Source organism: Stegodyphus dumicola, chromosome 3 (assembly GCF_044657685.1).
Source record: "Stegodyphus dumicola isolate Sdum_Otavi_A_Nest chromosome 3, ASM4465768v1".
Classification (NCBI taxonomy): Eukaryota; Metazoa; Arthropoda; class Arachnida; order Araneae; family Eresidae; genus Stegodyphus; species Stegodyphus dumicola.
Genome location: NC_140770.1, coordinates 263,478,462 through 263,502,821, shown reverse-complemented (window position 1 = coordinate 263,502,821; position 24,360 = coordinate 263,478,462). Strand labels below are relative to the sequence as shown.

General features: G+C 31.7%; 1 protein-coding gene across 4 annotated transcripts in view; it reads right to left on the bottom strand.

Annotated features, from left to right (window-relative positions):
• The window catches only part of Stacl (SH3 and cysteine-rich domain-containing protein), a 512,710-nt gene extending 493,261 nt beyond the window's left edge, over positions 1–19,449 (bottom strand). For 3 of the 4 annotated variants that reach the window (XM_085814081.1, XM_085814082.1, XM_085814083.1), the window contains exon 1: positions 17,508–19,448. In XM_085814081.1, coding sequence (XP_085670207.1) covers positions 17,508–17,685 — 178 coding nt within the window. In that variant the 5' untranslated portion in view covers positions 17,686–19,448. Of the gene's footprint in view, positions 1–17,507 lie in introns of all 4 variants that reach the window. The other variant, XM_085814079.1, reaches the window with a different exon arrangement.
• Positions 19,450–24,360: the final 4,911 nt, after the last annotated feature.

Sequence of the window (24,360 nt, the reverse complement as noted above, 5' to 3'; positions counted from 1 at the left end):
AATAAACACTTTGGATGCAATGTGTAATCGATGGATTGATGGTTGTCTCAAACATACACCTTGGATGCAGACTGAGGTAACGATTGTCTCTTAAGTACTGTAGACGTCTTGCGTCACCATGCAAGACGTCTACAGTACTTAAGAGGCAATCGTTACCTTCGTTTAAGTTACGAATGTCCGGCCAGCCAGGTTCTCTCAAATTTTCCTCTGAGCTGGCATTACTTTGCTTGGTTTGTCCATAGAATGGAGGCCTTCTCGGAGGGTTTACCCTTTACCTTGGATGCATTGTTTTTACATTTCTACTTTGGTTGGTGAATTTACAACTCACCCCTAGTTCAATAAGCAGTAAATGCACATCGAAACAAAACACAGCTAAAATGTTAATTTATACCTGGTACTCGCAGGTACTGTTATAGTATCAGTAACTCTGAAAATTTTATAACCTTCATCGAAACGCACGCTATGTGCAGGGCTAAAAGTTAGAAACAAAATATAAATATCAGTCATTTAGCATATTTTACTTAAAGTGTTAGGGCACTATAGCAGAGAGAATTATTTAATTGAACTAGATCGGGTTTCTACATCGCAAATGAATGTTAAATATGCTTACCATTTACAGATACAGTGATATTGGTAATTTATTTCACAAGTAGCTACTAAGTAGGTATTTTAAACGCCTCTGATAGGGAGAAAATAGCATTATTAAGTGGTGCACTGAAGCTCCATGAGCCAACAAGTAAAATTATGCTTTTCGTGAGTGCTTTTGAACAGAGGACCAGAAAGAATTCCTAATTTCGTTTTAGATAAAATGCCTACAATATTTTCACTGAAAACGAGAACGCTACAGAGATACATCAATCAAATAATACTAACGTTTCAACTGATAGACTTGATATAAGCAAAAGACTTCTTATTTAGAACGTGATACGAGGTTATTTGAGAATGACTTCACAAACAGTAACATATATAGAAGCTACACTTCGACAACCATTTAATTCAAATGCCTCGGCAATTTTAATGTCACACTGGGAGTCTGTAGCATGGTCGAAATGAACTTGAAGTGAAGACGCAACTGGGACTATGCCAATTTAATTAAAATTTATTTTTCCACAGTTTTGTTCCATCAACGGATATCACTTTGTTGTCTCTATACTGAATAAAAATATACCTGACTGCTTAAACTCGTCTGCACATTAACACAAGTCTAGTACAAGTTATACCAAGTGTCAGACGCAAATGAAGTTTGCAATGGACGTTATAATTTACATTTATTTAGTAGCATTCTTTAACAGAATGATGTTCGAAATAATTTTTCAGTAAATTTCCTCCCGGTTTAAATTAATGAATAGATTCTGTTTAAATTAAGGGATTTAAATTTATTTTATCATATATAAATGTAGGTTACATTTACAAAAGCGTAACTTAGTACAAAATTGGAATAAATATTGTATTGATTAGAAACTGCGTTCAGAATTTACGAACATGTACTTTAAAATAAGTGCCAAACTCTTCAACCGAGATCAGACATAGAAAGCAAAGCTCTAAAGAAAATCTATTGAATACTGGTAATTCCAAGTTAAAAAAAATATAAATTACAAAATATTTTGAAAATGGCTACGAAAGGCACTTCTTCTAAGGTCACTAGACAACTTGAATTTTGTACGTTACAAGTATTCAGATCTTACTAAGATAGGCTGAAACTAGAAATTGCACAATGCGTACAGTTACTGTATGCTTCCTTCATTATTATAGAAAACGCGAACAGATTACGTTAAGCTGAGTCACTCGGTGTGCAACAAAAGTATATTTTAAAGTCACATTAACTGGGTAACTACAAATGAAGTTTGATGTAGCTTTCGAAAGGTTACTAATTTTTTGACTATCAACAAAGACATCTAAAATTAAGGGCCTTAATTTACAATCACTGGAAACACAAAGCATTATCAAAGCTCGGCTTCTAATGAGAACACATCTTTGAGCAGTCAGCTTTCTTTAAGCACCAAATTGACAGGAAATTTCAGGGCAAGGCGTCATTACCTACGTGATGTCGCCTTTTACAGAATATAGCCCAACCTCCGATAGAAAATTTACGTGGGGGCAGCTACCGCAGTCAATTCCAAGCTTTATACCTCGTCTAGTCAATTGTTATTCGCTAGGACACCTTGCGATACGTGTCACCACTACAGTCGCAAAATTCGTACGACGGTGATCATACATAGATATTGATACGAGGTCAGTGCATCTTGAGAGGACTGAATGGAGCCAAACCCATGACGATCATCTTAATTATATCTTCCATATAGCGCAAGACCACAGCCAGGGAAGCCGAAGAAGGCTACAGTCGAAAACATCGCGGAAAAAACATGGTGGACGAAAACGTCGCGGAGAAAACAACGCAAAGCAAAAACGTCGTGGTACAAAACATCGTGGGAGAAAAGAAAGCAAAGAGATTGCATCACAGTTCTAAAACATCGTGGTACGAAATATCGTCATCGAATATTAAGGGGTTCAAAAACTTCGCAGTTTAAAAACATCGTTGTCGAAAATATCGTGATAAAAAAAAAGCACCTACAAATCATCGCATGACGATAACATCGCACACGTGCATTTTTCAGGTTTCACAAGTTAAAAATTAAAAGAAAAGATAAAGATTTGGAAGCGCAGGAAATGTTAATAACAATTTAAGAATAAACGGAAACAAAGGAAGTTATAATTTTCACCAAAACAATATCAGATTAACAAACGTGAAGGAAAGTAATTTGATAATTAACTAAGCAATTTTTATAGACTAACCTCGTACAGTTATTTATTTTCGTTTTTCTAAAAATTTTTAGGCTGTATTTTTCATGAAACATTATGAATAAACCTTTATAAAAAAAAGATTAAGTAATTAATGACCTTGAATTGAAAACGTTTTATACTAGTAAATTAACTACGTAAATTTAAAATTCCATTAAGGGCTGTAAGTTGCATTAATTTTCTACTCATTTTCAATTTGAAATGCTTAAGTTTCCTTCTTATTTTTTCACTAAAAATTTATTAGTCTTTCCTTCTTCTGCTCCCAAATCATTATGCGACAATGAATTTACACCTTTTAAAACCTGAAAAGCGCATGTGTGCGATGTTATTGTAATGCGACGATTTTTAGGTACTTTATTTTTTACCACGATAATTTCGACGACGATGTTTTCAAACTGCGAAGCGCTTTATTTTCGATGACGAAATTTTGTACCACGATGAATGTTTAGAACTGCGATGTTTTCTCTTTGCTTTCTTTTCTCCCACGATGTTTTGTGCCACGACGGTTTCGCCTTGCATTGTTTTCTCAGAGATGTTTTCGTCTGCGATGTTTTCGGCACACACCCAACAAGACAGAACCACAAGATCCCTGCCGAACCGGATCCTACAATCGTCAGCAATAGTTCTAATCATCTGAAGACGGATTTTATACCCCTGGTGCCGAGCTGCCTACGCCCAGATCCTAACCAGCACGCAAGCGAGCTCTCTGCGCCAAACTGACAAGAGGATTCACAGGTTTATAAAAAATAAATTTTAATAGTACCAGCAAGCTTCTTTCTAGATATGGATAGTGATGTAGATCGCCACTCTATAAAATAATTTCTAAACAGACATAACTTTGATGATCGGAGTAGTGAACCGTTCAGCTGAAAGTCAAGAAAGTAAAAGATTGTGAGACCATTGTCTTGATACACAGACAGCTCTGCGAGAGAATTTCAACCAACAACCTTCTAGTAGTAGCCAAGAACATATGCGAAAGAGACGTCTCTAAGAGCGAATTTCAAGCAAGAAACTTAACAGTAATAGCCACAGATGATGAGAACACCGCGTCAATGATTGGTCCAGAATAATAATGAGATTAAAATGAAATATATGTACAAGATACATTTAAATCAAACAACGCACAGAAGAATACAACATTGTGCTAAGATGAAAATATGAAACTAAAACTAGTCTCTAAGAAGTTTAGTGTATTTTAAATTATTAAATATATACTCCTAGCTAAGGTAGAAAACTGTGGTTTTAAATAGTTTCGAAATAAATTTTATGACTCTTAAGGAATTGAATGTTGAAATGACTAATACTTTGGCAGAAATGAGCTATGTGTTGCAGATTTAATTTAAAGGAAGCAGAATTTAGCAGACGTGAAAATGCCTTAGCTCAATAGACAGGCGTATGAAAGGAAAAACATAAGACAAGATGGAATGAAATGAAAAGGAATATTATTAAGAGATTTCAGTCTGACAGATAAAACGGTTGACTCTACTGAAAGAAAGAACACGAGTATTGACAGGTTAAAATATCAACAGCTGTTCATGACTGTCGTTTTTGTGTTATGATAAATGAAAAGGTAAGATTGCTACCTACACAAATGTCAAAATCTTTTGTTAAAAAAAACGGAAAAAAGTTTGATGTTTTTATCTTCAACGATAAACTAAATTACGCACTGTTGCGAAAACGTAATAAAGTTGAGCCCTCAAGAAAGTAAAATTCATATCAAAATCCACTTCAAAGAACAAAATGTATTAGGAGGACATATGACAGGGATATGGATTTGACAGCTTCACTAACATAAATGTTGCTTCTTCTTATACTAGACTCCGCTTAAAGTTATCTTTTATTTCAGCGTAAGTTTATTTTTAGATATTAATGATTGGAAAAAGAGGCAACATCAAATGTTAAATATAAAGAGGGTAAATAATCTTTATGATTTTAAATCGTCAAGCGTCTTTCTTTAGACTCCTATAATTTACATCTGTTATACGTGAGCCGCTCAGACGGTACAGCGGTTGGGGGAGCCTAGTGCGGTGCTGAAAGACCCGGGTTCAAATCCCGGAGAAGGTATGGTTGTAATTGTCCGTCCCTTCATAGGAGCTAACGGTAGCCCCGTGCTAGATTCTTCCAGAACAAAATGGCAGCACTTCTGGTTTTAGTTGTAGCCAAGATTGGCAAAGTGCCGCCAATGTAAAAAAAAAAAAAATCTTTTATATTTAAAAATTCACTAGCTTTTTTTTTTTTTTTTTTTTTTTTTTAAATTTCAAAAATATTGTAAATATTTTCCTTCTTCTTTCACCTACCAGCGGCTGAGCAGTAAAGACTCTAAACACTGGTAGTTCGGCCCGAGGTTCGAATCCCGCAAACGGGCTGGCTGCATGGGCGTTTTCGTGGTTTCCCCCATGTGTACCGTGTATACGAGCCAGTTTTTCCTTAGAAAGTTTTCCAAGAAGGCATCCTTCCCTTTAGGCAGATAGCCCTTGTGTGCTTTGCCATAATTAAATAATCCAATCCAATCCAATCCTTGTCATTTCTCCCATAGATGATCTCCTCTAAAAAAAAAGGACGTGTACTTCGGAGAACACAAACTTCACTGTTGATATTAAAAATAGCATTCTATTCGATTTCATAGGGGGCAATGACAGCACTGTACGGAATAAAACATTTTTATCTCGCGAGGCTGTCTACCGGAAATTCTAAAGATATGCTGTTTTTAAATATTTTTAGCCCAAAAGGACGCTAACCCAAATGCCCTCGAAAGCTGTAAGTGTGCGTAAAGGAATAAAAGTCCCTTTGGGTGTAATGTGAAATCTGAAATCAGAGCTTTTGTATGTTTTTTGGCAATATTAATTCTGGCTCTTAAATTTACTTCATCTTAAAGCATAGACTGAAAATAGTTCGACCGTCTGAAGCGCGACCCTGGTTGGCATTCTGCCAAAACACATAGACTCGTCCAAAAGGGGCGGTATTACTTGCTGCGACGTGAAAGGTCTTCTCTTCTCCGGAAAGAGCTAATGCTGGAGAGAAAGAAAGTTCCCATCATTCCACCTTATTTTGAAAATAATTCGGTCCGAATGGCGCATGCGTGTTTGCGCTCGTCGAGGATGAGGCGGTCGAACTATACCTATGAATGTAAATTAAGTAGTTTGGCTTGAATACCAAGTATTGAGCAACAAATCGAGGTAATGCATGATGGACCTATGGGATTATGATGTATATGATTAATAGTTGCAGCAGGTAATAGTGATTTGGTAGATTCACGTATTGCGAGGAAACTTAAATGGAATTTTTGATTTTGCTTCTTAAAGGGCCTCAATCCTTTTACGAAATTACTGGTAAATAATAAACCGTGCTCTGCTGTGTTAAGTCTTAGTGTATTTCTAAATGTAGAATAAATATATGTACTTTTTTAAATTAATACAGTAAATTTCATTGAATAACTATATAAGTAATTATTCAATGAAATTAAATAACATTATTTGTTATTCAATGAAATGTGAATTACAGTAAACATTTCATTGAATAACAAATAAGTTTCAATGTTATTCATCATCACCCTTTTCTGAATTTGCTGGATTCCAGATATTTTATTTTTGTCGCTGCATTATATTTTCAAACAGTGTACACAATCCAAAATTAAAGCATAAAAACTAAGAAATTGAAATTTATAAAACACATGAACATTGGCTTAGGAATAATAGTGACTCACAAACCGAAAACATTTCTTTCATCGACACTGAGCTGTTGCTACTTTAAAACGAAATATATTCGTGTAGTACTGTCGAATGTGTTAATAATTATTTTTCATGCTGTTTTAAATACAATCATAAATTTTTAAATACACTAATATACCTGATTAAACATTTTAAACGCGTAGAGAGATATGACGTTTGGGCATTATTAGTCTAGCTAAGGTAATATATGCTATTATAAAAAAATCTCATGCGGACACCACAGAACGTCCTTGTATGGAATATTAAAATTATGCGCATTTTTTGCAGTATTTTATTTAAATTTATTTCCTCGAAATTTATTAGAAATCTATCTCTCAATCAATTGATTAAGTTCTCATTTCGAGGCAACGAAAAAATGCATTAAAACCTCAAATTATCTTCATCAAAAATTGAAAATTATAGAAAAATATAAAACAACAAATATAGTTAAAACAATTTAAAATTAAAATTAGAGTTTCTATGCAAAAACAAGCAATTCGGCCAGCAGGAGAGAAGGCAGAATTTTCAAAATGAAAGTTTATTTTTTGTCCCACTCGGCAAAAAGACACTGGAGGTGCAGAAGCTGATTTAATTCGCTATTCTGCAAAGTTTCAAATGTAAACAAAATAAGGCTGCTATGGTAAAAAATTAGGCTTAACTTCTATATGGTAATAATTCTACAAATATGGCATGCAGATTAACTAGAGGCATAAAAACCTTAACCGGACAATAAGAACAATATAATGCAACCATTTTGAAGGCAAAATATACACAATTTACTAAAATATTAGAATTAAAAAAACTGAGGCTCATGCAGCCGACTAACTGAGTGGGTGTGCATATTTATATATTTTTTGGTGCGGTCGATTGCAATCAAAAAATGAGGTGCGCAACTGCATGTTGTAGCAGTCCTACATACAGCATTTCAACGTTCTGAGGCTACTCGTTTTTGAGTTATGCGAAATACATACATACATACGTACGACACGGAAAAAATCTCTTCTGAATCCATTTTAAATCAATTTTATAATCCGTTTGGGGGAAAATGAGTCATTTATTCTGCCCTTACGTACAGATGTCACGCTAAAGCATGTTAAATTGCATTCGATAGCAGTCAAAATGGATATTTTCGTTGAAATATGATAACCGGAATTTTTTGTGATCACAATACTTCCTTCACACTAGGAAGTAAAAATGTAGTAATAAAATGAATGAAAAACATAAACCTTTTACATCTGTTGATAAGGTAAAGCAATGTCATAGAAAGTGTTATTACATAACTAATGAAAAGCAAAACGAAATTCAACTAGATTGACTGACTCAAGGTAATATTTTTGTGCTTGTATAATCGCAATGAAAATTCTAATATTAACAATATTCCGTGAAAGAATTCTAATATTAACAATATTCCGTTTTCTTAACGAAAAAATTAGTAACCAATTTTTGCATATTGTAGTAACAAAGTATTTCCTCTTTGGTTGAATTATTTATATCTCTTTGCAAAAACCAATTATTAGTTTCGGATGGTACTTCTTTAATTAGGAATTCAAAATGTTAAACGAAAAAAGAAGCAGAGCTTGATTTATTCAAGATGAGATACTCATTTGAAAGCAAAATTTATAAACGAGAGAAGGAAGGGAAATGTAAATCAATATTGCTGTATTTATTATGTTGCAATCGATAAACCTGCACAAAAGACTCGCTTACTTCGAAACTTGTCCACTATTTGACGCTTAACAAAGGGAACCCAAATGCCAAATGAAATACATCATTCGACGTTCAAGGTAAAACTAATATACGAGACAAATCACAAAAAGTTTCCCTTGAGTTGTTTTCTTCCTTTTTGGGGTTTATATGCTTTCCTCGAAATAATTAGAAAAGTTTTCATGGTTTACTAGAGTGTGAAAAAGCAGAAAACTGTTTGGAAACAGTACTCTTACGGTCGAAAACTATCTAGAGTACATTATTACAAGGCTATACTGCACTTTAATATTCATTCTATATTGTGTTTTCAAAAAATCGAAAATTGGAAAAATGGGTATTCATTCAGAGATTAAAGGTCTTACTTCAAAACATTATAACTATAAATAATTAAAGAATATTTCTAAGTATTTTAATATTGTACAGTCTTAAAAACTCACCTTTGATACATTTTTAGGAAGTTGAGTGATCCAAATAAAAGATCGATTCCAAAAATCGAGTCCAAAAATCTTTTGCAGTTTCCTGCCTTTTTTAGTTGCTAAAACAAATTTATAAAAAAGATGATATCTGTTTCCTTTTCCTTCGCTTATTTGCTTAATTGGTGCTATCACAATGACCGTACATTTATTATTACTGTTTTTGCATTCTGAAGTCCTTGAGCAGGCAGCCAATGAGTAATCACTGTTCAGACCGTGGACGTGTATATAGGAGATCATAAGCCTTCGGCAAAAGATGTGATAGTATATATTTTATGTTTCTTCACCCTAGTTTTGCGCAAGAAATTGCCAAGGGATTGAATCATAAAGTCTAATATCCTCTCTCTTCTCCCACCACTTCTCGATACTACTTTCAGGTCGACGAATTTCAAGAAATCCCACATTTCATAGTCATTAAAGACGCAAGTGGTCATGCCTTTCTCGGGATTCGATTCTTAGTACTACATCTTGGCCCCTATGAGCCTCCACAGATACTTGCGCATACTAAGTTATACGATCCAAGTAATAATACCTTTTTACCACCCAATAATAATTATAATAATAATAATTAGTAATATGTCTAATAATAATAATAATTACTAAATAATGATTCTAACAATGATAATAATTATTCTTATCACTAAACTAATATGGATCCTATAAGTTATTCCATAATTAACAATAACGTAGTATTTTCAACAACATTTCTATAAATCTTGTTGAAGCTAACATCTACTTCAACAAGATCCACAAATTTCAAGAAATATATACTATATTTAGTAAATTCGTAATGTATTCATACTGTATTTAGTAAATTCATACTGTATTCAGTAATTCATTTGGTATACTTTATGAGTACTTCATTTAGCATACTATATTAAGTAAATTCGTACTGTATTCAGTAATTCATTTAACGTACTGTATTCAGTAAATTCATACAGTATTCAGTAATTCACTTAGCGTACTGTGTTCAGTGAATTCACACTGTATTCAGCAATTCTTTTAGTATAGTGTATTCAGTAAATTCGTACTGTATTCAGTAATTCATTTAGTAGACTGTACTCAGTAAATTTATACTGTATTCAATAGTTCATACTGTATTCAGTAAATTCATACTATGTTTAGTAATTTATTTAGCATATCTATTAAGTAAATTCATACTATACTCATACTGTATTCAGCAAATAGATAGTGTATTCATTCTGTATTCAGCAAATTGATACTGTATTCATACTGTATTCAGTAATTCATTTAGCATACTGTATTCAGTAAATTCATACCGTATTAGGTAATTCATTCTGTATTCAGTAAATTCATACTGTATTTGTTAATTCATTCTGTATTCAGTAAATTCATACTGTATTAGGTAATTCATTCTGTATTCAGAAAATTAATACTGTATCCATCTTACATTCAGTAATTCATTTAGCATACTAAACTCAGTAAATTCATACTACAGGATGATTCAGAATTCATCATTAATATTTGGTAGGGAGGTAGGGAAAAGAAGGAGATTTCACATAGGAAGGTATGGGCGCAGACGAACGCATGGTGGTGTAGAGGGCGCTGTGTATACATACACAACTTCCATACATTAGCACGTGTGCAGCCAGTCGTCATTCGAGTAGGTGACTTAACATACTCAAATGACAGAAATCAGAATTAACATGAACTGGTATACGTGGAATAAACTTGCAAATATGTATGTAAATGTCAGGCATATTCCAGAAAGTCCGGTTGTCCATGCAACGCCGTTGTGAATCATGCATTGTAGCACATGTTCAGCAGTTCATTGTATGTGCCCATGCATTCCTATGTGAAATCTCTTTCTTTTCCTGTTCCCTACCTCCCCACCAAATAGTGATGATAAATTCTGAATCACCCTGTATATTCATACTGTATTTCGTAAATTGATACTATATTCATACTGTATTCAGTAACTCATTTAGCATACTGTATTCAGTAAATATACACGCTTATTCATACTGCTTTCAAAAAACATTACCGAACCAACCACCTTTACCAAATGACCAACTTGCAACAAACATAATTGAAGCTGCTGTACATATTTCCATGAAAAATTACTGAAATCAAAAATAAATACCATTAAAATTATTTCAGTTCTATTACTTATTTAAAAAAATAAAATTTTATAATATTCTCTAAACATTTAGTTGGAAAATCCTTAAATCGAGCTAATTTATTTGAAAAATCACCTTACTTAAATTAACAAAATAAAATTGGCTATAAGCGTTACACTGATTTCTTTCAGCAACAGTTTCCAGCTTTAAAAAACTGAAAACCATAAAAGCTTTTTCATAATCCGAGACTTATCTCTCAGACATTATAAATGCTGGGTTACCAAATAAAACACAGATATTTTATGGAATATTTTTCTTACCATTAAACTAATATTACCTAGAAAAGTATGCATAAGTTATAACATATAGTGAAATTCATTTTACATAGACCTCATCATCCTCCCTTCTTAATCCCTCTCTCTAAAGCAAAGGAAAGGGAAATATGAAGCTAGAATCTCCAGTAGAAAGCAATTTATTTTCGCACACTAATAAATTATTAAGACCATATAATAAATGCATGTTTCATTACATAAAAGTTTTATTCCCGAGACTCTGAGCAATACAGATACAGAAATTATTTCTAAGTATTATCTTATATTTATCTAGTATGAATTGAGAAGTATAAAATTTACATTTATATTTAATGCTGTTTCACCGCTAAAATTTCGATTTTTACTTCCTTTTCTTTGCTTTTCATGGAATGTTTTCATTTTTGACAAACTTATACTTCGTCAAGATATAACAAACTATACCGATGTGATGTAACGATCGATGCACATTGGAGGAAATTATATTTAAGAAACAACTGTTAAAGATAATGTAAATGCATTGATATAAAAGTACTGAAGTACAAGTTTGATAACAGAATTTTAAATATTGATTTGAGTGCTTTTCCGGCCGACGAGGAGCCATATTAGAGCTCTTTAATCTGCTAATGCCCAATAATTTAATTTAAATATCCGAGAAAATGTCTCTCTTAATTTCACGTTGTTTGTAACCTACAGCTATTGCTATGCTATAAGGTAATTTCTCCCTACTTTCTGCATGTCTTCGTGTTGTAGTGGTAGCACACTCGGCACGTATTCGAGAGTTCAAAGTTCGAGTCCCTGCGAGGGCATTGCTCATTTTCCATGTCTCTTAAAAAATTTAAAAAAGCTAATGATTCTACAATGGCGCCCGAATTAAAAGGTAGTGGATGATGATTCTTCACCACCAGGATTTGGCAACTGGGTCTCCTGATCACCAGTCACCCTTTAAGAGGGGGAGTATATGAGGTACTTTCACCCTCTTTCCAGCATGCCTTCAAGGTATAAAGATAGTGCACTCGGCCCGTATTCGAGAGGTCTATTGTTCGAGTCCCGGCGATTGCACATTTAAAGTATTAGTTAATAACTAAATTTATTTACATTTTATGTAAAATTGGAATAAAGGACATTAAATGTAGGAATTGAATGTAAATAATGCACTATGAGTAATGCTTTGAAATAGCTAACACGAAGAAGTTTTTGAAAAATAAATATAAGTTTGAGATACAGAAGATACTGGTAAAAGTAATGAAATAGGCTCTGATAAATTAGAGAAGTTACCACCGATATAGTACTGAAAACAGATTGCATCGGAAGTCAGATATTAAACAGAGCTTCGATATGAAATTCGATACTAAGACGTTTATTGTATATGACAGAAGGGAAAAATATGAAGGGGAAAGTTGTGATATTATTTCACAGAAACCGATTCATAGCTTCAATGCGGTAACTGAATATTTTCACAATAATTTTTAAATTCTATGAAAGCAATGTTATTTATACATTCATAAATGTTTCAAAAGAGAGCCTGGTCTCCGTTATAAATGATGGATAATGGCATAAAATTTGATATAACGCCTAAAAAACATTAAGAAGTGGTGGAATGCTTTAATTTCTATAAGAAACAATAGATAAATGAAACAATTGCTAAATGTATAGGGATTAAATGATCAAAAAGTCGTTTTTCCCTTAAGAAATAAGAGAATTTTCGATTACACGGCAGTTTTAATTTTAATGGTTTGGTTTGGTTTATGTGAATTACGACAAACCCTTCTCCCTAAGAGGAGGGATCCCTTCGTGGAGGTTTTTCTAAGAAAAACTGTCTCATATTCACATTACAGATGGGGAAAACCACGAACGCACCTGCAGGCAGCCTGTTCGCGGGATTCGAATCTCTTACTGAACTACTAGTGTTCAGCCACTTTACCGCTCGGCTGCTAGTAGGCCTTTTAATTTTATTAAATGTAATAAGTTCTCAACGTTCTAAAGTTTTGCGTTTCGTTATGAATGATAAATAAACGGGATGATAAAAGTATTTTCATTTTGTAGCGAATAGGTCGAATAATGGTCATGTTACATGTCCAGGGTATACGGCATCTTCATTACATTCTCAGTGAAACTAAATTTAAAAAATAAAACAAGTTTACAGATACAGACTAAGAGCCAACATTAACGTAAAGGAGTTGTAGTTAGCATAATGGAAGAATCTCGCAAAATAAAAACTCGTTGTTTAATAAATATTTAAATAAAACCTTACTCTTCTTACAGCAAATTAATGATAATGACATCGGGATATTTCATAAAACTTCTACCAGGAAGAATTAGGTACTGAATTGCATTTAATATTTGTAAAGAGAAATCAAGATTAATGAGCCAATTTAGAGGATTTCTATCGAATTTATGTTTGCGTAAGAAAGAATTCTGATTTAACAGATGGCAATGGCTGTGATTAGTTGCATCACGGTATCCCGTCGTAGCGTTTCCTAAACTGTTAATTTTGATCGGTGGAAAATTAAAAAATCTTTAATGAGATTCAATAATTAAGAATAATATTCTCATAAATCTTTGAATTACATCCTAGCAAGCTTATCGATAAATTACCGTTAATAATACTTGGCAATGTTCAAAAACGTATATATCAAAACATAAATTAGTCTAATAAAAAGTCTGCCTGTTTCGATGTCATATAGCATACTGAAATAACCTCTTTCGAAGACATTTGTAGAAATGTATTAAATTTCCAATGAAGATAAATATGCTTTTAATACATTAAATGATGTAGAAAAAATATATTACAGGAGTTAAAATTTGCCCCATAAAAATTATTGTATTAGCACATATTTTATTTGAAAAATCCAGTAGCTACTAAAATGTTGTCAAGTAACGTTTTATATAACTATATAAAGTTTTTCGTTAAATTATTTATAAAACTCCCAACTGAATATTCCATATATAAACGGTCTATAGCTCTTTATTTTATAAATCATTTAATAACAATTCGTAATTTTGTAAATATATTTCATTGCGAATGTTCTAGATCCATCAAAATAGTCTTCTTCGAAAGATAGGCATGTATGTCTAATCGTAGTTTTATGGATAGTTACTGAATGAATACCAAATAAATAATTTAAAAAGCAATATTCTAAAACATTTCCAGTGCACATTTTGTTTTATTTTTAATTTGAGCTGTTATTTTATTACTGTGATGAAATAAAGAAATCATGTAATTTTAATGCTTTTTTTAGAAAAATCACCGTTCATATTTGGTTACCAAGTACCACGTACTGAGTAAGTTTTTATAGCTTTTAAAATTATTCTGACCTAATTCGTTATTATAAATATGACAGTTTCATTTAATTTAATATTTTATTGAATATTTTTGTAATATAATATAAGGTGTTTTGTTTACATTTTGTTTACTTTTGTTTACATTTGCATTATCATGTTTTATTTACACATGTTTCCTTGTTTTGATCGCATCATTGATTCGGTACTTGCATTTTGTTCTAATGGTTTTTGTTTGTTGCATTTATATAATGTTTCTTCATTTCATATGATGTTCCAAATAATTTATAAATTGATTTACATTGCGTAAAGGAATTCTTGAAATGCATATGAGTTAGCTAAGCTTGAGGAATTAAATATTTACGTATTATTTTAATTTTTAATTTACATATGCATAGCAAGAACGATGTTTGAATGGTTGGAAAGATGTAAAATGAGCTTATTACCCCTGAGGAGTCAGTATTATTTGGCTGTCTTTTCAATTGTTCATTTTTAGGCAATTTTCTTTTTATGCCTATAATTATTATTTGCATTTTTTTCATCTCTGTTTTACGTGTTTCCACTACTATTAGCCATTGCTTGTAGGGCTACTTTTCCCTTTACCACTTTTCCTTTTACTATTTCAAGTACCTTTAAATAATATTATTTCGAATACTTTTCATATTTTATATTTTATTAATTTGAAATAATATCAATTTCAATTTTGCTTTTGATTTTAATATTTTTATCTACGCTTACCACTTTGTAAATTGGAACTTATGTAGACTTCAAACTGTAATTCTTAGTTATCTTTATTGGCTATCTTAATTTTTACTTTAATGAAATATTGGAATTTTAATAGAAGTGTACCCCTTTCATTCTTATGATTATATATATATATATATATATATATATATATATATATATATATAGTCTTCTAATTTCGTACTTATTGTATAATAACAGAAAATGAAATGCGATTAAAAAATATCTCTTTGCAAGTAGATGGAATTAAAATAAACAAATTGCGTAATGTTTTGCAAATTGGCTCGTTGAGATAGCAGAGATTTCTGCTGAGCTGTAGCTAAAGGCATTATTCTGACATAAATAGTCATCCGTGTGCATTTCGAGCGTTATAATGACGGAAGAGGAGTTCCCCTATACGCAATTTTGTCTATTGAAATAAGGCTAAAACAGATCAGCTGAGTGCATGATATATAAAGTACGATTCTCGCGTATTCTTTCACGTATCGATGTATATCGCTCAAAATCTGCACGGAGAATTAAACTTTACGCCAGCAGACTGTTTCTGTCTACCTCTCAGCAGCGCCCTATATCGCCTCAATGAGACCTTTTGAGAAATGAATTCCATAACAAAATCCATTTCTTTTGATGTCCTTTAAACTTTTGTCAGCTACTTTTGAATTATCCTGATAATTACATCGAAGACTTGACAAAGTTTCATCAGACTCAGGAAATTTACTCGAAAAGCTGAGCGAGTATATCGAAACTTTAATGTAATACTATTAATAAGTAGAAAAATGGAAAAAAATAATGATAAAAGTTTTTAATGAAAGTAAAATTTGAAATATGTGTTTTATCAGAAGCAAATTTAAGACAAACGTTTTTAGAAATACACCTATATTTGTTAAAATGATTAAAACTGAAATTCGGATAATCGAAGATAAAATGCAGAATATTGCCCGTTCATTTAAAAAAAAAGATGCAGGATAGCTGCAAAATATCCGCATTCACTGCAAATATATACTGTACTGGAAATTAGTCTTTCATTTTTTTTTTTTTTTCGAAGAGGGCTGCACACTTACACAACAACAAATTTTCATTTATCGTAATTTATTTCCGCAATAATATATTTACAAAATATTGCGATACCATAATGAAAAATATTAGCGCAATATTTTAGTCCTAAATTTATAGTAATTTAGTTTTATTTTTATTTGCCTAAACTAACATATTATTTCTAGTTTAATTGAAACGAAACAATAAAATTAACTTTTAGTTAGTATGTCCTAAAATGGAATATTTAAAAAATTAAACTAAATGTCTGACTTCTACTTGTGCGACGGAAAACCATCAACCTGTTACTATGCAATTAATACTGTTCAATACAGTATATATTACAATGCAATATATACTGTACTGAAAACTAGTTTTCCTTCGTTTTCGGCAGGGGGGGCTACACAGCAGCACATTTTCGTTAATCATAATTTATTTCAGGAAGGGTAATATATTTAGAAAATATTGTAATACCATAATGAAAAATATTAGCACAATATTTTAGCCCTAAATTTTATAGTAAATTAGTTTTTTTTATTTGCCTAAACTAAGATATTATTTCTGGTTTAATCAAAACGAAGCAATAAAGTTAACCTTTTGTTAGTAAGTCTTAAAATGGAGCACTTAAGCACATTTTTACTGCCGTTAAAAAATTAAAATAAATTACTGTTATTTGTGCGACAGCAAACCATTAACCTTTTACAATGCAACTTCGCTGCTCAGTACTGAAAACTAGTCTTTGCTTTCTCAGGGAATCTACATACTTACATACCAGCAAATTTTCGTTTATCTTAATTTATTATATTTACAAAATATTGCAAAACCACATTGAAAAATATTAGCACAATATTTCAACCCCAAATTCATAGTAATTTAGTTTTCTTTTATTTGCCTAACTAACATGTTATTTCCAGTTTAATTAAAACGAAAAACGAAACAATAAAATTAACTTTTAGTTAGTAAGGTCCTAAAATGTAATACTTAATTACCTTTTTACTGCCGCTAAAAATTAAACTGAGTTACTGACTTTTATTTGTGCGACAGAAAACCATTTATTTACTTTTTACAATGCAACTGAACATTATGTAAAAATTCTACATGATGTACAAGTACTTCTAAATGAGTTTAATAGGGTCTTAAAAATATGTACTTTTATTTAACTTAATTTATAAGAAAAAAATTAAAAACCTCATAAATGAATGAAGAACAAAAGCTAATTTACTTTGCCTAAAATGATAAACAAGCAATGTGAAAGCCCAAAATGATAAACAAGCAGTGTTTGAAGTGTGAATAACCCGATGTCTACTGTATTAAATTTTGTGACCACCTAGTGGAAAATGCAAATATGCACGAAAATACAGAAAAATTACAGCTTACCTGTTTTCAGCAGTCTGAAACTGACGGCATTATGATCCTGCAAAACTCCATTAAGTGTAGGCGAAGTAATATGTCTCAGAGACAGTTCAGAGTTGGTAACTCCATGGTCACTGTTAGATACCGAAGGCCTTAAACCCCCCGAGGCCTGTGGTCTGTGTCTATGATTCTTAGACTCCATAGTGAAGATGTTAATCTACTTACAAGAGATATTCCGAATACGATCAATGATTGGCTTGCAAAGGTAGTAGCTGAGGTTTCATTTCATTCGAAAATAGAACACAATTCAGAAATCACTCACTAGCATAGGAATATGACACGAATTTTTTTCTTTTGGTGCCGACTAAAATCCATAAACAATATGACACACACATAAAATGAAATAATATTCTGTTTCTGCAAATATATTCATTAATATCCATGTGCGAAAATCATCTGAAAATACGCATTCATTGAAAGTGAAGAAACACAAGTTAGAGCTTTCAGTAATTCTTTTTCAATTAATCTTTTTTCACATACAGTATGCAATCCTGCTCTGATATGTAGAGATACTTAAAATAGCACCGCAGATTATCAATATATATCTATATCTGTACATATATATATATTTGAGATAAAGCAACGTTTCACTAAAAGTAGGAATGTAAAATAATGGTTCTAATTCTGAACAGAGTTGAAAATCAAGTACCAAGATTTTATGCACTCGGTTATATTTGTTTGTGTATAAAAATAGATTTTGTTTTACCTACATTAAATAAAATTTTAAAATTTCTCGAGGTTTCCAAATACGCGTTCTAATTCGTTTTTAATTGTAAACAGATATTTTCCGACGTGTATGCCAGCCGCAACAAGCATTCAATGGATCCAATTTCCCTTTCAGTTGCAAGTTCAACAAAATATTCAGCACACCTTTATGCCAATAAAAAGATTCTAAATAAATATATAATATACTATTTGTTAAATTAATATATATATATTAAATGTCAAAAAACAGGAAGCCGTCAAGAAATTAGAAATTATTTACTAAATCTCAAAGTCATCAACTATAAAGCCTAAGTATCGGCATTTTGTTTTATACAATAATATGCCTCAGCTTAACTGTTAAATATTTTTTCACGTTCAGAAAAGTTATTAAAGAATTTTACGATGTATAAATCGTGTATATACGTAAGTATCACACGCTCAAATTTTACTCAGAGATTGAATAAAGGAAATTATCTCGAAAAAAATATAATGAGAGATATATGGAATATAATATAACCATTTTTAGAAATAACATAAATACGCAGCTTGAACAAAAACAATCTAAAGTATAATGCATATTCGTTCACTTCACAGAAATATTTCTTCTCGGAGTTAGCAATATCAACTATTCAGAAGCTTATATCACAATATCCAAAACTACTGGAACATCCAATCAATGTATATGGCTTTATGAACACATATGTTGAGAAAATAATTTTATGATCTTTATACTTCCCTGCACAATATCTCTTGGGACAATACCAACTTGGAGACGAAAATCTTCACCGCGTGGGCCTGTTTGTTCTAAGGAGTTAGAATTATTTAAAGGACTTCTATTGGCGAATATTGAATTGCGCGCACAATTATACTGCCACACATAGTTTAGACTCCTGTTTTATAGCATGCAGCTTTCTTTAGTCCGTTCTTCTAAGCACTACAGTACACGCACACTTCACTACACCAAAGATCGCATAGAAGATCCTGAAGCGGAAAGTTGGGATCTATTTCAGGTGCTGAGAAAGGAAAATGAAGAGCAGAAGGGAAAAAAAGGGGGACAGTAAAAAAAGAAGACAAGAAATGAAAGCACGCGGAGGATTAGTTGGCCCTTTTTTTTTCTTTTTTTACCGCGTTCAGATCCGTGCCCACGCCGTTAAAAGACGCGGCGAGAGCTACGCCGAGACTTCGACTGGCACAGACCGAATGAAAATTGGCATAGATTTTTAGGGTACCGTAGACAGCGCCCTTCAGCGGCAGCTGGTAGTAGTGAATGAAAAGATGCCCCAGAGGTGGATCAACCTCACAATTTTATTATCAACAGGTGATCCATTCTAACACCCACATCCTTTAAATGAAATCCTCGAGAAATCTTAAAAACCTCAACAACCAATAAAACTCATAACGAGAGATCAAAAAAAATTTGTTCGGTAAAGTTGAGGAATTGTTGTAAAAAGTAAAATAAAAAAGCAAAGCTAAAGAAATATTTTACAAATATAAGTTATTTGTTCCACGGTTAACATTTCAGATAAAAATTTTTACCTTTCACCAGAAATATATTAAATATTATATCAACGTATTTTACCTGATTAAGCAGAATTTAGTTAATTTATTAGGATAAAATTAGGAACATATTGTGATGTAACATATATCAAACCGACATTTTAAATTTCTGATTAATTGTTCAGCAAATTATTTTTCTGATTTTTTTGGAAAAACAATTTTTTTTTTTTTTTTTTTTTTCGAAAACCAGTTTCAAAGGAATAAACTTATTTAGCATTCTTAGGATTGCAAACTAAATGTTAAAGGTGCTCATTTTTCAGAAATTCAGCCTTAACGCACTGAATAAACATGCCATGAATAAAATATTAAAAAACAAATAGATATTAGAATATGAATGTAGAATAACAAATATTAAAATTTAAATAAAATATTAGAATATGAATATAGAAATGAAATATATTCTGAATTTTCTCCAATCTGAATGGTATATATAATTTTAAATCTATTGAATTTTTCATATATGAAATAAGATACTACAGGAAAGAAAATCTCTTAATTAATACAAAAATGAAGAAAAAAAAGGGAAAAAAAGGGAAAAATTTGTGATCTGCGCTTAATAAGAAACACAATTAATGCAATTTTAATGTACCTATATTCATCAAGAAGATTCAATTAAAGCTTAGTAAATTAAGTAATTAAACATATTGAATATCGTGATCGGTATTTTCAACATAGTCAAATAAAACTATCAGAATAAAAGCCGAATTTTTTTTTTCATTTTTACACATTCCTTAGAGATCGAAACAAACCTAAAGGGAAGGCGATAATTAAAAAATTCTTACGGATAAACACCAAACATATATCTCTAAATTTTCTCCAGAAAATTAAGATTGTGACATTAAGGTCTTCCATGATTTATTATAGCTGGGGATTATTGATCCTCATTCATCCTTTTTTTTAATGAAACTGTGACTGGACTCTATATATCCGCGAATTTATTAAGTTAGTATATATCATAGTAAGTAATATATTGGTTTAAAAATGGCATTAAGGAAACAGAGGAGAAAATAGAGAATTTAATTTGATACACTAAAGTTGTTAAAACAAAAATAAATGACAGCAAGTTCGGTGCTGTCAGATTTTACAGCATTCGAATTTGAAACAGGGCCCGCCAGTGGCCAAGCGCTAAAGTCGCTGAACACCGGTAGCTCTGTCAGGGGTTCGAATCCTAAAGAACGGGCAGGCTGCAAGGACGCTTTCGTGGTTTTCTCCGTGTGTAACGTGTATAAGAGCCAGTTTCGCTTAGAAGTTACTCCACAAAGGCATCCCTACCGTTAGGCATATAGCTCCCGTGTGCTTTGCCGTAATGAAATAAACCAAACCAAGACCGAGTCTGAAATATAACCATTCCTTCTCAGCATCCTAACCAACAGCAAATTAAATCCATATTTAATTAAAAAAGTCGAATTTTCTAAAAATATTCAGATATTATATGTAATTATAGTTACTGCATAGTATCGGATAAGTAAGTAAGATATGTAATACTCAAATTGTATGAGCTATCGCAAGAATAATTGAAAATCCTCAGTTTGGACAAAAAACATCGTCTGAACGACTGAAAATGATAAATAAAAGATCAAATAAATAACAATAATCATTAATGCATATTTTTAGATTAATTAGCCCAAAAGAGACGTTAGTTTCGAATGCGATAATTAGTGTCGAAGCAGCATTTTGCGCCCAATCACTAAAACCGGCGTATCATTTTTCAAATTGTTGCCACCAAATATTATCGCAGTGTATTATGTTTAAACAAATTAAATAATGAAGAATCTTGCATGAACGTAGGCATGTTTCTCGCGGTGTACCTAGAGCCATCAAAATTGGAATAACCTTGTTCTCCACACGAACATGGTCACCTGGAAGCTGAATTTCAAATTTGTTTTATTGTCTACTCCATATTTTGTAAACTTTTAACGGATTTTTGTTTAATATACTCTTCGATTTCAAAGCGAGCAGTGGCAACACTGTGTGGAAAAAAACATAATTTTTCCCTCCAGTGCGCGAGAGTATCTATGGGAAATTTTAAAGTTATGCTGTTTTTAAATATTTTGTGATTTAATGCTGAATTATGTAGCTTATGCACCAAGAAAATAATTTAATAAATAAAGTAAACACGCAAAACGTTAGCAATAAAAAGACGAAAAGGAAGTTTCGTAACGCCATTACCGTAAGAAAACTATACCCTGATATGAACTGAGAAAAGACTGGGGGCACAGAAAAATGTATGCCAACACTTAACTCTGCGTCAGGAATTCTAAATGCATAATGCTATGCTGCTTTTATTTATTTATTTATTGTAATTTTGCTGCTGAATTGTGCATGGCGTAAGTGCGAAAAAAATGATACTTAGTAGTAAAGCTAAAAAGACAAAAAAAAAAAAAAAAAAAAAAAAATAGAAAACGCTTAGTACGAGTAAGCGTAACAGCAATCTTTTAGGCTGCGAGTACAGCGTCAGCGTAAAAAACCTTAACAAACCTTTTTAACAACCGTTAAAATCTGAACCCTTACACATTCTTTTTTTATAAAATTTATTTTTGATTTTTATGCTTTATACAACTAAAATCAATCATGAATTTCTTAACTTAGTATTTCATAATTAAAAATTATGTTTTGAAATTTTTGCTTAATAATTCTAATGAAAATTTTTGTGTCCAAATTTTTATTGACTTAGCCAATCCGAAGCATGTTTTACTTTGATTCACTATTTTTCTCTTTCAGATATTTACATATACATAATTTAATTGGGTTTAAATTTATATGACATTTTTCGTACTTAAGTTTAAATAGGCGATCACGTATTTTTCAAAATTTTCTCTTTCGGTTACTTAAGAGTATTACATTTTGTTGCTGTTAAAAACGTCTTGAAAAGCAGAATAAATATTTAGCTGATATTCTGTTCACCAGCGGCCAAGCGGTCTAGTTATTGAACACTGGTAGTTCAGCCCGGGACTTGAATCCCGTGAACAGGACCCATGTGCATATATATGAGCCAGCTCCTGTTATTAAGTCCTCCTCGAAAGCATCCCTACCCCTTAGGCATATAGCCGTAATCAGCTAAACCAAAGTTGCCGAAAAATTTTTTGTTATATTTTAGCTAAATGTAAAAAAATTCCGAGAAAGAATATTTGAATATCGTTACAATAATTATCTAGAAACTGAAGATGACAGTCAATTTTCTTTTCTTTTCATTTTCCCAAACGTGGAAAAAAAAAAAGGATTGGTATTCCAAATGTACAGAATATGGTACTTTTTTTTCATGTGGTAACCAAATTTCCTCAGTTTCATAATTCATTAACATAACATAAAATATTTAATAGATTTCATATTATTCAAATAAGGATAAAATGGTGGGGGAAAAGGATTTAAACAACAGCCAATTTTTAAAATGCTATCTAAAGAAACGAACTAAAATTGGCGGATCGCACACTACATCATCATTCGGATCTTTACACTTACATAGAAATAAAAATTAAACATAAATAAAGCCTTTCAGTTGAGGACTGATTGCTATGGAAATGGGTTAATGGGTTACAAATGCATTTTGTCCTGCTTTTCCCCCTAGCATTTCTTTAGCAGAAGCTTTTCAAAATTTTGGAGGTTGATTTACGTTTTGCTGCGTTACAATACGTTATGTTAGAACTACTAAATACATGTAATTTATTACTTCGATAAGTGTCATCACTAATACCATATTGCACTGCCCTACATTTCTGCCAGGAAATATATAAGCCCATAAGTGACCAACTGCCTTAACAGCCAACATTGTCATTATTTAAATATGCAAGAATCGGTAACCTACTTTGAATTAAATTTTAAACAGATGGCGGCATTTTTAAATGGATTTTAATAATGATGTATTATGTGATCTACAACTTTTATATTTCTTGGATTAAAGCATTATTTTTAAATATGAAAATACAAATAACGAAAAATGCCTGAATGAAAATGATTTCAATAATTAGTTTAGTAATTTACTAGAATTTTAAACCACTTAAATTACTTTCAATTTTACAAAACAGAAGCAGGAGTAGTCCTTAAAACTGCTGTTTCCCTGAGTCATACAAAACTATACATTACGAACGTCACGTAAGCACGGCCAAAATTTAGTCACCAATTTTATGAACGGATGTCCACCATACTTCTGCGAGATTATGCACAAGCATGTGCAAAGTCGTACTCTAAATTTGATTAATTTCATAATTCAATAATAAAAGCTTCATGAAATAAATTTCAAAAACTTTCCTGTTATTCATGTAATGATAAAGTGGTGGAGAAAATTATTAAAACAGCAATCAGTTTTAGTGACGCCATCTACAAAACAAATAACTAACTAAATTTGGTAGAGTGCATATTACAATATTATCTGAATCTTTGCATTTACAATGAAATTTAAAAAAATCTGATGCGGACATCACATGTCTTCCTTGTACGGAATATTAAATTATACACATTTTTCGCTGCATTTCATTTAAATTTATTTTCTCGAATTTCATTAGCGATAGATTTCTCATTCAATTAATTCAGATAAGGCAAAAATGCATCAAATTTCAAA